The following is a 13,450-nucleotide window of genomic DNA, read 5'->3' as shown; positions in this document are numbered from 1 at the left end:
TCTATCATAGTTCACTAATAGGTGCTAGTTGTATCTTAGTAGGTGTGTTGCAGATTTATGTAGGCATGTTAGTAGGTCTGTACTAGGTACAAGGTAGGTGTCTGAGTAGGTGACTAGTAGATTTCTGTAGGTATCATGTAGGTTAAAATCCTTTTTCCAGGTGAGGCAAGTGGTAGGTGTGCAGTAGATTTTCGTAGATATTTAAATGACTTAATTTGCATCTCATAAATATTTCGCTGAAATTACTATTCGCTGATATACACGCCTATGATAGACCTACTTGTTAGCTTGTAGTTTTGTAATAGGTGTAGGTAGATTTTAAGTAGATGTCCATTGTTTCAGTTGGAAATAAAGCTCTGTTTACCGAACTTTCACCTATTTGTCACCTATTTGTCACCTCTGTAAAATAGCGCTATCACCTACTAAAATAGCGCTATGTTTTTGGTTATGAAGACAGCTGTTGTTGTTATGAATGGTGGTTTGGTGGTGATGTCTGCAGGTGGTTTGGCTGTGGTAGTATCAGCTGGTTGCAAAGAAGATGTTAAATATCAGTAATATGCCTTTGATGGTCTGCAGTGTCAAAAGGTACTAATTTGTAGAGACTTGAGGGCATTTGTAGCTTGTTGCTGTTTATGTTTATTTTTCACAATGGTACGGCTTAGTACTTAGTACATACAGATCAAGATGTCTGCACAGAGGAATAGATGAGGGATTGAATTGCAACTTCCCAATACCAAAAAGTAATTACAAACACCAGGCTTTCCTTTGTATTAGTCATGTTTAGATATTTGTAATCAAAAAAGGACTTTATAAAAGCTCAGTCAGCAAATTGTTTTCTCTCAGCAAGAACAGAGGACAGCTAAATAGCGCATAGTAAGTGTCCTGTTTTTCTGAAGTTTCTAACCAAAATCAATACACAGAAATTTTCAACGACGGTTATGTGCGTTTCAACATTCACTCACAATGTGATTGTGCATTTGTGATTAGCTTGACTATGGATCAAACAGACACAGTAGAATTATTTTACTCAAAAACAGTGACTTACTAATTCTTTCTTCAATGTATATCAAGAAACCATGGAATGTGACTGAGTTATCTGTTGTGAAAGTCATCAACATCTCATCAGTAGGTGATAACCATGATATTGGTCTCACAAATCTAGAATGATGTCTTTCCCTGGTGGTCAGGTCTGTCTCATCCAGTCCATTGCCAACATCCATCCAGTCACGGCCTGGTTCTGTCACAAAGTCTCTGAATCGCACCTACAGCTGAGTGTCTGGAGATGATGCTGTGACGTTCCACACACAGCAATCATTGTTGTAGTAGTCTGATGGATAGTTGGGAAACTGAATCACCAATCTGGTGTCAGGTTTGGTAAAGAAGGCACCTCCACAGGGCTTTGCGATCAATAATTCTGCAATAAATGAACAAGAGTACATATATATGTGATGTTAGATTACTGTCTAATGAACGCATTCATGAATGGTAAGGATGTATCATTCATCATTTGATAAAATTGAAGTCCTTTGGGTTTTTACCAATATCTTCACATTTCATACTTGAAAAATACAAGTTCATTTCAAACTTGAAAAATACAAGTTCCATAATCAAGTCTGAAAACTACAGCTGTTGCATAGCAGTATACCAGTAGTACTTGATATCTCTTTGTATTTCAGTGTTCAAACAGTAAGAGTGCTATTCAGAATTTGATATTGTACCCGGTACTTACCATCATCATAATCCTCATAAGTCAGGTAGAATTCTTGGCCATTTCTGGACAAATCTGTGGTGAACTGCACCAAGGAATTGTAGGTGTTAATAATCTGTGCTTTAGGCAACTCATCACCAATCAACTCCTGCCAAGCAATGGGAGTCAGAAATACACATTAACACAGATATACAGTCATCTATTTTTTTTAGTTTTGAAAAAAAATAATTTGCTACATCTATATTGCCGTGAAGGGTATCTTGAGCACGAGTGATGAACATGATTCAACAAAAATTGACATTTTAAGGAAATATGCAGAAAAGTTTCAGTAAATATTTAGAAGTTATGATCAATGTCAGAGGATATTATACTGGTTGCTGAACTGTACCACTGATGTTCATCAAAAGGCAATCAGAGCCTGGATTGTACATGGTCAGATAGTTACAATTCTAATGACAAGAGACCAGTTCCACACAGATGAAGGGCAACAAAAACCATAATTATTTGCGTATCATGACTTTTACTGATAGATACACAGTACAGCATAGTGTATTTGCACTCACCACAAGGGCTGCATCATCTTCTGAATTAGCATCACTGATGTAGAGGTAATCATAGCCATCCTCCAGGTCAAAGACATGGAAGGTAAAGTTGATGATCATCTACTGTGATATCCCACTGACAACTGACACCATGCGGATAGTTGCTTGGGTACAACGGTGATGAGATGTTGCCACTCGGCCCAGTTACACTGCCACCACATGTTACCTCTGTATACAGTAAATGTACAAATCATTCATGAATTACTTTCCATGTAGAATGACTAGACAAAGCAAATGTTACATACAGAGATGTATAGAAAATGAGGGGCACTAATATTGTCAAAGTGGTTTGAGCAAGTTGTTTCATTGCGATATGTATGCAATGTACAACAAGAATATACGGCTCGAAAGAATATGGCACCATGTGACCTTATGATTTCCAAATATTCTACTCCATCATTTGAATACATTCTCTATACTTTTCATATTATGCATTACACTACCATGTCGTCAAATGTTCACTCATTAAAAATGAAGACATCACAGTCCAACGAAAACATTACCTGCATAAATGGTTATACGGAATCCCTTTCTAGTGTTGGTACAGTCACTTGTCCACATTGCCCAGAGCGCATCGCTGTCTGTTGCAAAGCTACCAGACACATCAGAGCCTAAGAACTGAACAACAATGAGTCATCACTCCTAGCGGTTCCTGAACCAATCACTCCTAGCGGTTCCTGAACCAATCTCCAGCCAAACATAGTTGGCTTCCATGTCAAAACTGTTAATGGTGATGTACAGGTGGTAGCCACTGGTTGTGCTTCGCAGTGATCGGGCGATTCTGATGGTCCATCTGCAAAGGTCTTCATTGTTGTAGTAAAATTTGGTGATGGAATGGTGACGGATGAACCAACCACAGCATCTATGATGTACCGTAGTCCTCGATCACCACATTAATCAGCTGAAAAAGATTAAACATTTCACAAGTTAATGAACACAATCTGAATTGACTGCCTGACTTTTTGATGCTATCTGTAGATTTTGTCAAACTGAAAATCTTGGATTCCATATACATAATGCTCAGGATGTAATAATATCTGACATTTTATTACTTCAAGATCGATATGCTTGTGAAGGCTCTAGCAGGAAATTACAGCTTACATTTGCTACTTCCTGGAATAATACATTTCCTGAAATGGTAACATGTAATGTGGTATAAGAAATCATTGAAATTATATTCCATTTCTGAGTCTATGTGACCTTTTTTCACAAAAACTTTCAAAGCAAGTTGGGTGTAGCATAAAAGTTCATGATTGCACTCAGAATATAAGATTTCTTACACTCAGTGATTTCTGTTAAGCGCAGGTGGAGCCCTCTGAAGACGTGGGAATAATCGGTGGTAAATGTAATCCAAATCCTGAAGCCAGCTGACTTGTGGTTGTCTGGTACATCATTCAAACTGTCTGACACTCTCAGGGCACTTGTTGTCAGATCCTCCTGATCAAAGCCATTTCAAATCTCAACCCAGTCATTGTATGGCTCAGTTTCAAAATCAGCAAAGGCTATATCTATTCTGAGTCTGCTGTCAGTCTCAACCAGCTACACGCAGTACAAGTTGTTAGTATAATCATCAGGATGATTGGGTCATCTGATGTCCACCTGGCCACTTTCTGAGATGGTCATGTTTCCACCACACTCTACTACAGGGTCTAAAGGTACAGGCTCTGTTGGCAAGGACTTAAGGGTAGGAGGTTCTTCTATGTAAAGGAGAAAAATGGAATCTTTGCTTTTAGATATTTTTCTCTAAAACTATGAGTTTGCATAAATGACAAATATAGAAAAATTAAACATTTCATCATGCAAAAAACTTCTGATGCCATTTTTCGAATACAGTATTTTTCAGGTCTTTTTTTAAAATTGATTTTACAAATGAAAATCTTGTTGAACTTGACATTTCTTAAATTTTCGCAAAGGAAATTTTACAAATGTCTTCCTAACGATTGAGTTTGCGGACCAAAATTCTTGAGTCATTCAAAATCAATCCAACATACACACAGAGAGGCTACAGCATTGCAATTATCATTACCTGCCACAATCTCTTCAATTTCCTTCACAAATCCTTTGTATGTGATATCACTATCAGTATAGAATGTTGTCCACAGCTGATCTGACTCTGAAGACCAGTACAGCCACAGCCTGACTCTCCCTGACACATAGTGAACTCTGGTGGCTTCATCATCAATGTCATCTCCTTCACCAATATACAGCCAATCATACCATCTCTCAGTTTTCAAATCACCTAGATGTACAAGGAAGCTACTTCCTGTATACGTATTGTTGATTATCCATTCAAAATACTAAAATATAAAACATGAAAAACAATCTTCTTTTCTCATGATTCAATTACAGATAGCAATTAACAATCATTATGCATGTATTCAAATTTTGTAGAAATGAGGAATGAACAAGAAGGAATTTCCATGAAAAATGTCCAGCTCTACATTGACTTCCAAGTAATTAGATAAGATTATTAAAAGGCAAAAAACAAAAGGCTTTCCAAAGCTAGACCCTATGCACAAAGCCAACAGGGATCAATGTTGCTTTCATCAAGATTTCTGGTAAATTTGATAGTTCCTTATGACACTACAAAATCAACTTGGATTTCAGTATCCGGAGGGCACATTTTCCAACAGTGTATAGGAATTCCTATGGGCACTAACTGTGCTCCCTTGCTTGCAGACTTATTTCTGTTGTCATATGAGGCAGAATTTATCCAGAACTTAATTAAACAGAAAAAAGTCTCTGTAGCTCGAACTTTCAATCTAACATATGGATACATAGACAATGTTATTTCTATGAATAACTCTGAATTCAGTAAATATCTCGCTATGATTTATCCTCCAGAATTGGAGATTACAGAAACTACAGAAACGGCCTTTTCTGCTTCATATCTGGACATTTTACTTGAATTTGACTCTAATGGTCACCTTTCTACTAGGCTATATGACAAGAGAGATGATTTTAACTTTAGTATCATCAATTTTCCACACCTCATAAGTAATATTCCACTCTCACCAGCTTATGGGGTATACATTTCCCAGCTTATTCGATATGCTAGAGCATGCAGTTCATATGGTGATTTTGTAGAGAGACATGGCCATCTCTCTTACAAACTATTAAATCAAGGTTACACCAGAGCAAAACTTGTCTCTACATTCAAACGCTTTTTTGGCAGGTATCGCAAGCTGGTAGATAAATACTCTCTTCGACAAATGATCACTGATGGCATTGGTGACATTGGGCCTTAGTTAGTGACCACTACCTATCTGACTTATAGATTGGTATATGGCGGGTGCCACATGTGGGGCAGGATGCGCTTACTATTTTCGAAACACCTGACATCACTTCTTGGTCTTCTGGCTAGAGGTCCATATACCGTATCTTTCTTTCATGAATATGACTTTGTTTGTGTACCGTCTATTTACTGTCTCTTCTGTGCTGTTTTGTGTCTATGTTTACAACTATTGTCTTGCGAATTCTGACCTACTGTCATTGGATTATGGATTGGTATGATTGCAATTATTATTCTTACCTCATTGTTGTCATGGTTGTCAGGATAATTAGGCAAGGTGATACAAAGTACTGTGTCATTCTTTGTGGTATTGTTTCCACCACATGGTGTTCCTGGCTCCGTTTGAGGTTCAGGTGGTTTTACAACTAGAAAGTAGTAAATAAAAATAACACTGATTTCATTCACTTTCCATAAAACATTATTTTTACATTACTTGCTCATCACATATTCAATATGATGTGGGTAGAACCTGTGAACTTTGAAACATCAACTGTTTACTCTTCTTAATAGATTACTAGCTTGGAACACTCACAGTATATGAAACGACATCACAATAAAATTAATATTGATACTGTATAACTCAAGGGACGGTTAATGAGTTAGTAAAGTACCAGTCTGTAAAACAAGCACACACTAGGTGTTTATGGAAACAAACAAACACAGCACATAAAGTGTACTTCACAACAAAATATAAGTTATTGTAGTAGACTTAGCCGTCTGAATTAGGGCTTCTTGTATAGGATTTGACAACAGAAGTTTTATGTGGCCATACTTTTTAACGTCTGTTCATACATAGATATTTGCCAACAACAATGTGGCTGAGGAAAATTAAAGGTGGTTATAGCTGATTAGACTTACCTTCATGTGTCGTGACAGGATCTCCCGGTACTTAATCCATCTGGGTTTGAATGAATAGTGACAGTAGCAACATACCGGTAGATGTAGTACAGTGTTGATGGTTTCAACCCTTCTATCTCTGTGTAGTCTGATGTACCACCTTCCACATTGATCACTCTGACTCCTCCAGCAATGTCCCTTTTGTGGTATCTCTCACTTTGTAGCCAGCAATGTCACAGTAATGTAGTGACTGTGGGATGTCCCATGAGACAGAGATACTGTATGGGGAGAGTGCTGTGCCATACGGTAGACTGCCTCTACATTCACATCAGAGGCACTGAAAGCTGTCAAAATAAAAAAAAGAGATGAGGTGTGAACAATGCATGCAAACACTTAAATTCCATTTTCAAACAAAAGACAAATTGAATATAGGCATGTTGATCTTCAAAACAATATAATAGTCTCCTTCATCAAATGCAAAGGTTTAAATCTTGCATCTGATGAAAGAGACTATACGTCTTTGAAAGCTTATGTCCAGCAACATTCAGTTGATCATAGTGTGCTAACAAACCCTGAATTATACTTTCAAACAAAGTCAACAAGTTCATGCTGATTACGGAGTTTCTGCCTGCTTCCAGCGTCCCTATAATCTTTTTCTTCAAGGTAAAATTTTGCCTTTAAATAAAGCTGTACTAAATTCAGAGGTTTGAGATACAATCTTCATTTGAATGCAACATGATAAAAAGTCTGTGAAATTTGTTTGTTTTCTTACCATCAATAAGAGAAGGTACTTCACTTATGTTTCTTTGTGATCTCACAAATAAATGGATGCATGTCTGTACACATCAGGGCATTCCATTCACCATAGTCCAGAGCTACATATCTGCCGTCACCACTGGGTTGTCATCATGCCAACCAGAGGATGGTGAGCAGTCTACCCACACCCACTGACTTCTCTCAGCAATGTCTGAGTAACCTAACATGGGGAAACACAGGAAATATTGGCTAAGCCTGTGTCACACTGCCACTGGTTGTAACTGGTACGTTTATGTAGTTTGCCTTAGAATTAAATAAAATTTGACAGCGTCCATAGAAGTCCCTGTCATGATGTCTTGCTGAACACAGTGATACTTACCCTGTTGTTCAGTTCGTTGCCACTCTTAATTTGGAGGTTCGTTTTCGAACGACTGCGCATGCCCAGATCTCAACTCGATTACGTCACTGACTTTGAAGTCTTCGTTTTTGGTTTGGGACATCGGCTACTTTCGGCCTTTCAATTGTTTTAACGCTATGCAAGGCCAAGTTAGGACAAACTCGGTAATGGTGAACCTCGTGACTAACCTCACTACAACATCATGGCAGCAAGAGAGCATGATAAGTCGTAATTTGCCAATTTTTCGAGCTTTCTGTTTGAAGTAGTGCGATTGTCACCTCGATGTTTTTAGTATTGGCAGTGACAGGTCAAGCACGTGCAGTTCAAAAAAGTCCCATTTTCGCATACTTATGTGTTTGTGAGCAATTTCATTCGAGTTATTCAATCGATAAATATAGATGAACAAAGGATGGCAGTTTCATTGAGCTACGTTGACGGGGGACATTGGGGGACATTTTTGAAAATCGGTTACCCTTCCAAATTGTATTCGTTTAGCCTGGTCAAGCCAGCGAAATTGATGATCGCCGAACTGTGGATGGTTCAAAGACTTTGGAAGTGCAGATTTTTGATAAAGAGCTACCAAAATGTTTATTGACTGAATGTTTCCAAGTTGTCTTTCCCGGGCTTGAGGCATTTGACAAACTTCATAAGACTATTTCCTAATACCCCACACTAGGGTAGTACGTGGGTAGGGGTTGACATTGACTTCGTACTTTCCACTGTCCCTTATAAAGTTAAACCACATCGTAAATATGTTGAAGCTTCAGCATGCTCGAGATACATGTTTTAATACAGATACACTGCTGTTAGTCAAACACGTGTTTGTCACACATTCAGAACCGACCCAGACACATTGGGCATGGAGTGAAATCAGTTACTTGCATGTCGCCATCAACTTAAATTCGCATTCTGAAAGTGAAACTTCATCATTGTAGTACATACAGTGATAATACCAATGAATTGTCCCCGGGAATTTACCAAAGAATGGGAGCTCAGTTATGAACACAGAGGAAAATGTACGGCAAAGCGAAACTTGAGGTCTTAATCAGCTTGAAATTGTGTGAAAACAACCTGTTCGCTAAGTGATCGGTCCCGGCATTATTACCACCTGCCCGCCTGCACTGTGGCTGTTCACTAGTCAATTTCCGAGTGATTACAGTTCAACAGCTGATTCCCGCTGCGCTGTACCCTGTGTAATCGGGATTGAATAGGCATGCGCGTATCAAAGTTCACGAGGTCATACAATCTGCGATTGCGCAAACGAACCTCCAAATTAAGAGTGGCAACGAACTGTTGTTGTACCCATGATATGGTACATAGTTGAAGCAACAATCGTAAATCCCTGGTTATCACATTAGTACCGGTACTTGTTGACATTGATATGATAGTAATACCTTTGTATCCTGTTAAACAGTTTATTTAGAAATAATAAAAAAACAGCCCTCTTTTGCTACAAAAAGTACTTATGGAAGAAATTGATGATTCAAAGCAGTCAGACTGGGTAACTCTTTCATGATCAATGGCTAAGAAAGATTTGAAGTTCCTATAAATGTGCTAAACAGGACTGCATTTGCATCATTAAAATCTTTGATGAAAACAAAATTAATTCAGTGTTCACGCCACAGAGGGACACTGACCTATCCACTGTAGATCCGATCCGACCCTATCAACCAGGTATGCTAACTCCTTTCCATCCTCAATGATGACAAGATCAGAATCTGCTGTCTTCTGACACTCTTCTCTAGCATCCTTCCACTCTGTGTGATTTCCGATGAACTTGTAGCAACCAAAGTCATATCCAGGCTCATAGCCTTCAGGACCTATAGATCCATTCAAATCAAAATTGAATGCAATTTGGCAAGTCACTCAAAAAAGATCTAAAGTATCCACTAGTTCCATTGCTCATTAATTTTAATGTCTATCCTTGACAAATAAGGACAAACTTACTCTTTCCAAATGAGAACAAATATTTTCTTGCATTGTACCTGTACAGATGGCGAGAAAGTTTTCAGTATGTAAGAGTGAATCAGACACTTGGTGTTAAGTACTTTTGCAATGATGTCATAGGTTTACTTACATTCAAACACTTCATAGGTAAGTTCAAATCCTTTCTTTGTGTTGGTCAGATCAGTCTTTAATCTAATCCATCCTTGGATGTGATTCACTGATGTAATCATCTGGAAGTCTGTTGCCGGTGTACTCCTACAGGTGACAGAAAATTTAAAGATCTAGTTTTAGGGAGACTAAGTGGCCATGCCCTACATACATACCGGTATTTCTTCCTACAACATGCCCACTGACCTCAAACTACTTCAGTATTGAAGGAAATGATATGGTGCAATCTGTGAGGATTCAATATTTCATATACTGAATGGGGCAAATGAGAACACACTAAAACTCTATCTAAACTCATATAATTACATTTCTGTCAGTAGCTAATGAAATTTTGAACAGAAAACTAAAACAAATGGTGATGGCAAGTAAGAGAGGTTGTTAACATATTTATCTTAAGTCCAAAGAACTCATCCACATATCCAATATTTGACAAACAATCAATGGCGAAGTATGAAACACAATCGCAGAGATCAAACTCGGACAGAAAGATACAACTACAGTCACGGAAGGTGGACAATTTTTTTTGTACGTTGCACACAAGTTTTGTAGATAACATTGCAATTAAGAAGAACCGATTCATTTGAATGTTTCGATAGAACACACAAGTGTGGTACTGAAATACTTACCATGTTGATGATATCTGAAGAGTTTGCTGCTGGTTAATACATCAACACTCTGGGTAGATGAAACATGGTATATGTACAATGAGTGCAGAATGATGCTGATCCGTTTTTTTGCAAGACACATGGATAAACAGAGAATGGAATGACTGAAACATTGTAATTGAATGATATACCGATATTTAATTTCAGTTTCGTATTTCTTAATATCTTCACTTTGATTTGTGTGGTGTAAAAGTTTAAAGGCATGCATTTACGAAGAAGTAAAACTTGTCTCTGGCAGAGGGAGATGTCTAAGTGACACTCCACTCCATTGTTTATTCATGCATGTCCATAAAAACAGAATGGCATACCTGCATACATTGTAGTCAAGCCAAAGTGCTGTCCTAATTAATTCAGTCTCTAAATCAACTCTATAAAGTGAGGTTTACATGTGCGTGTTTACTGCGGAGCTGACACTGGATTTAATTTAAACCTGTGTCAGTTGGACGTGTGACCAGATAACACCAAACTAAAAAAGAACTAAATTAATTCGGTGTCGGAGGGCTGGTTCAGGCTTGGCGCTCCGTACCAAACAATGGCCTATTTACACGTGTGATCAGAACGCCGAACTAAATGCCTAACTTAATTAATATCTTGTCTTCAGGCTTGCGGCCATTACCAGTACCACAACATGCACAAAGAATGCACAAAGCGAAAAGTTCACGCGAACCCGGCAACATTTGGTCCCATGATGAAATCACACTACTCATTTCCACCTGGAGAGATGAAAACGTCATCAGTATGATGGACGACACATCGAGGCATGGACGTAAAATATCTTTTTATACGTCTGTGGGCAAGGCATAGGCAAGTTTATGAGGTCATCGCTGCCAGGGCTAGGGAGAAGTGACTCGAGAGAAACACAGAGTAATGTCACAATAAAATCGAATGGTTGTGAGCCCAATTCAAAACTGTGTCCGACAATAACCGTCATAGTGGCAGTGGTAGGAAAAACGATGCCATTTTACGACGAGATGTACAAAAGTGTGAATGTGAAAAGGCTCCCCACCTTACTATCCAAAAATTTGTGCTGCATGGGCGTTTGCACAGTCACCTGTGGTCTATTCCGCTCTGCGTCTATGTGCCCCATAGACGTGCTTCTTCTCAGGCATATGTACCATGGGGCGCATAGATGCAGAGCGGAATAGACCACAGGTGACTGTGGTGTTTGTTTCATTTTGGATATGTGTGAAGTAGGATCCCTACATGTTACAATAGTGTTTGTTTTCATTTAGGATATGTGTAGGGAAGTTTATTTTAATACGTACAATTGTGTTTTGTTTTTGTGGGAAAGCTTGTGGTGAGATGCAGCAGGACCTATATGGTGTTACAAAAGTTGATAGAGTGGCCCTTTGATGAGAAAAAGGAAACATTAACTTGATCGTCTTCTTCGACGGCGACTCATCAATCTTTAAGTGGAATGGATATCGACATTAGGCGGGGTAAAGCCATCAAAATTCTCTTCTTCTTGTAAATGTCTTCGCCGAAGGAGTCTTTATGGGTTGATTGAAAACAAAAACAGCATAGACAGCAGCTGTCCGATGTTTGTGTCCGGCATTGCCGGCTAGCAGTCATTCTGTGGCCCAGTTAATACCGCTGAGGGCGCTTGACTGAACTAAATTTATACCTTGCTGATTGACGTGTAAACGTGAGATCGATTAGATCACTGATAACGAATATTTACAGAGTGACTAATCGGATCCCCTCTGGCTTTAAAAAATATACAAATGTACGTGTAACCCTGGCTTAAGTAACTTAGCACTTCCCTTGTGTATTCTATACCCTTATGAAAATTTTCTGTAGAAATTCTATTGAAATTGATGACAAAATTCAATTAAAGTGATACAGAATTTCTACAGAAATTCTACTGAACCTTTATGGAAAGGCCCCCTTTTTCTGTAGAAATTCAACAGAATTTCTGTATCATTTCTGTAGAATTTACAGAATTTCTATGTAAATTCGATACACGTTCTACAGAATATCTGTAGCACTATATTGAATTTATACCACATTCTACAGAATTTTTATGTAGAATTCTGTAGAACTATATTTAATTTCTGCACTCTTTTACAGAAGTTTGTTTGTCTTATACGAGTTCAATCTCTTAGAAAGTATGACAACAATATGTGTTAAACTTTTATTAAGTAAGGAGTACCACCTTATGATATTGCCATAGATACCAATGCAATGAATTACTGCAAAAACTCACAAAAAATCAGGCAGCAAGTAAATTATAAACATGTAGTTTATTTCTAAAAGAATTATGATTAACAATCGTTCGAAACTTGATGAAACATACAGGGACTACAAAATATAAAGCAACCTACACATATGAATGCAAGCTGGCCTACCTCTCCAGTCTAGCAGTTTTGAGTTGTCAACTCAGCCAAGTGCATAATTAAAGTGTTGTGTACCTTAACTCACGTAATTTTCAGTTGATGCTGCAATGTGGATCCTTACAGTTGTGACATATTAGTGAGCTCCCTTCTCCATAACACTGTTAGAATCTTGCTAATGGACCTTGGATCCTAATTTTCCATGGAATTTGGAGTTGAACTTTAGTACTTTTCATAAGAGCCATGTGCACTGTGGACTGCCTCAAGTTCAAAGGAATAATGCGTGGCTACACTATTATGTAATCAGCCCATTGTAAAGGCAGGAAACTATTTGCATAACAAAGCAAAGGCACAGGTCAGCTCACTTGACCTAGGATCTAACAAAGAGAGTCAGGTTGGTCTGTGTACAGTCATGAAATGTACAAAAGGAATGGTACAATTGAAACTGTATACATTTTCCTGGCACATGTGTGTAAATGAAAATAACTTTTCAGAATTAAAGGGTACACGAGAATGTTAGAACTCTCCATAGGTATATGTCACTACCTTTTCCATATTGAAACCAGCTATATATATGTCACTGAGTTCTTATCAAAGCTCATGCCAACATGCAAAAACATGAACTTAAGTCTGAAACAGTGTAAACTGTGGGGAAAAAAAACAGAAAAAAAATTTCCACAAAAGCTATGGAACTGAAAAATTCCATAAAAATATGTTTAATTTCTGCAGATTTTCTACAGAAAAT

General features: G+C 38.0%; 1 protein-coding gene and 2 long non-coding RNA genes across 3 annotated transcripts; all 3 read right to left on the bottom strand.

Moving 5' to 3' along the window:
• Positions 1 to 444: 444 nt before the first annotated feature.
• LOC139132434 (embryonic protein UVS.2-like) lies at positions 445 to 2,460 on the bottom strand. Its single transcript, XM_070698778.1, has 4 exons — positions 2,272 to 2,460; positions 1,730 to 1,856; positions 1,046 to 1,414; positions 445 to 523 (listed from the first exon to the last, which is right to left on the bottom strand). Exons 1-3 carry the CDS (start codon positions 2,368 to 2,370, stop codon positions 1,263 to 1,265), a joined length of 378 nt encoding a protein of 125 aa, XP_070554879.1. The 5' UTR covers positions 2,371 to 2,460; the 3' UTR covers positions 445 to 523; positions 1,046 to 1,262.
• A 516-nt stretch (positions 2,461 to 2,976) lies between these two features.
• LOC139132432 (uncharacterized) lies at positions 2,977 to 6,531 on the bottom strand. The gene is made up of 5 exons (XR_011552293.1): positions 6,461 to 6,531; positions 5,843 to 5,967; positions 4,337 to 4,607; positions 3,591 to 4,007; positions 2,977 to 3,211 (listed from the first exon to the last, which is right to left on the bottom strand). It is a non-coding gene; the product is annotated as an uncharacterized lncRNA (long non-coding RNA).
• A 157-nt stretch (positions 6,532 to 6,688) lies between these two features.
• Positions 6,689 to 9,774, bottom strand: LOC139132431 (uncharacterized). The gene is made up of 4 exons (XR_011552292.1): positions 9,670 to 9,774; positions 9,230 to 9,412; positions 7,212 to 7,415; positions 6,689 to 6,783 (listed from the first exon to the last, which is right to left on the bottom strand). It is a non-coding gene; the product is annotated as an uncharacterized lncRNA (long non-coding RNA).
• Positions 9,775 to 13,450: the final 3,676 nt, after the last annotated feature.

Source organism: Ptychodera flava, chromosome 5, assembly GCF_041260155.1.
Source record: "Ptychodera flava strain L36383 chromosome 5, AS_Pfla_20210202, whole genome shotgun sequence".
Lineage (NCBI taxonomy): Eukaryota > Metazoa > Hemichordata > Enteropneusta > Ptychoderidae > Ptychodera > Ptychodera flava.
Note: the sequence above shows the minus strand (reverse complement) of the source record. Positions and strands in the feature narration are given on the sequence as shown.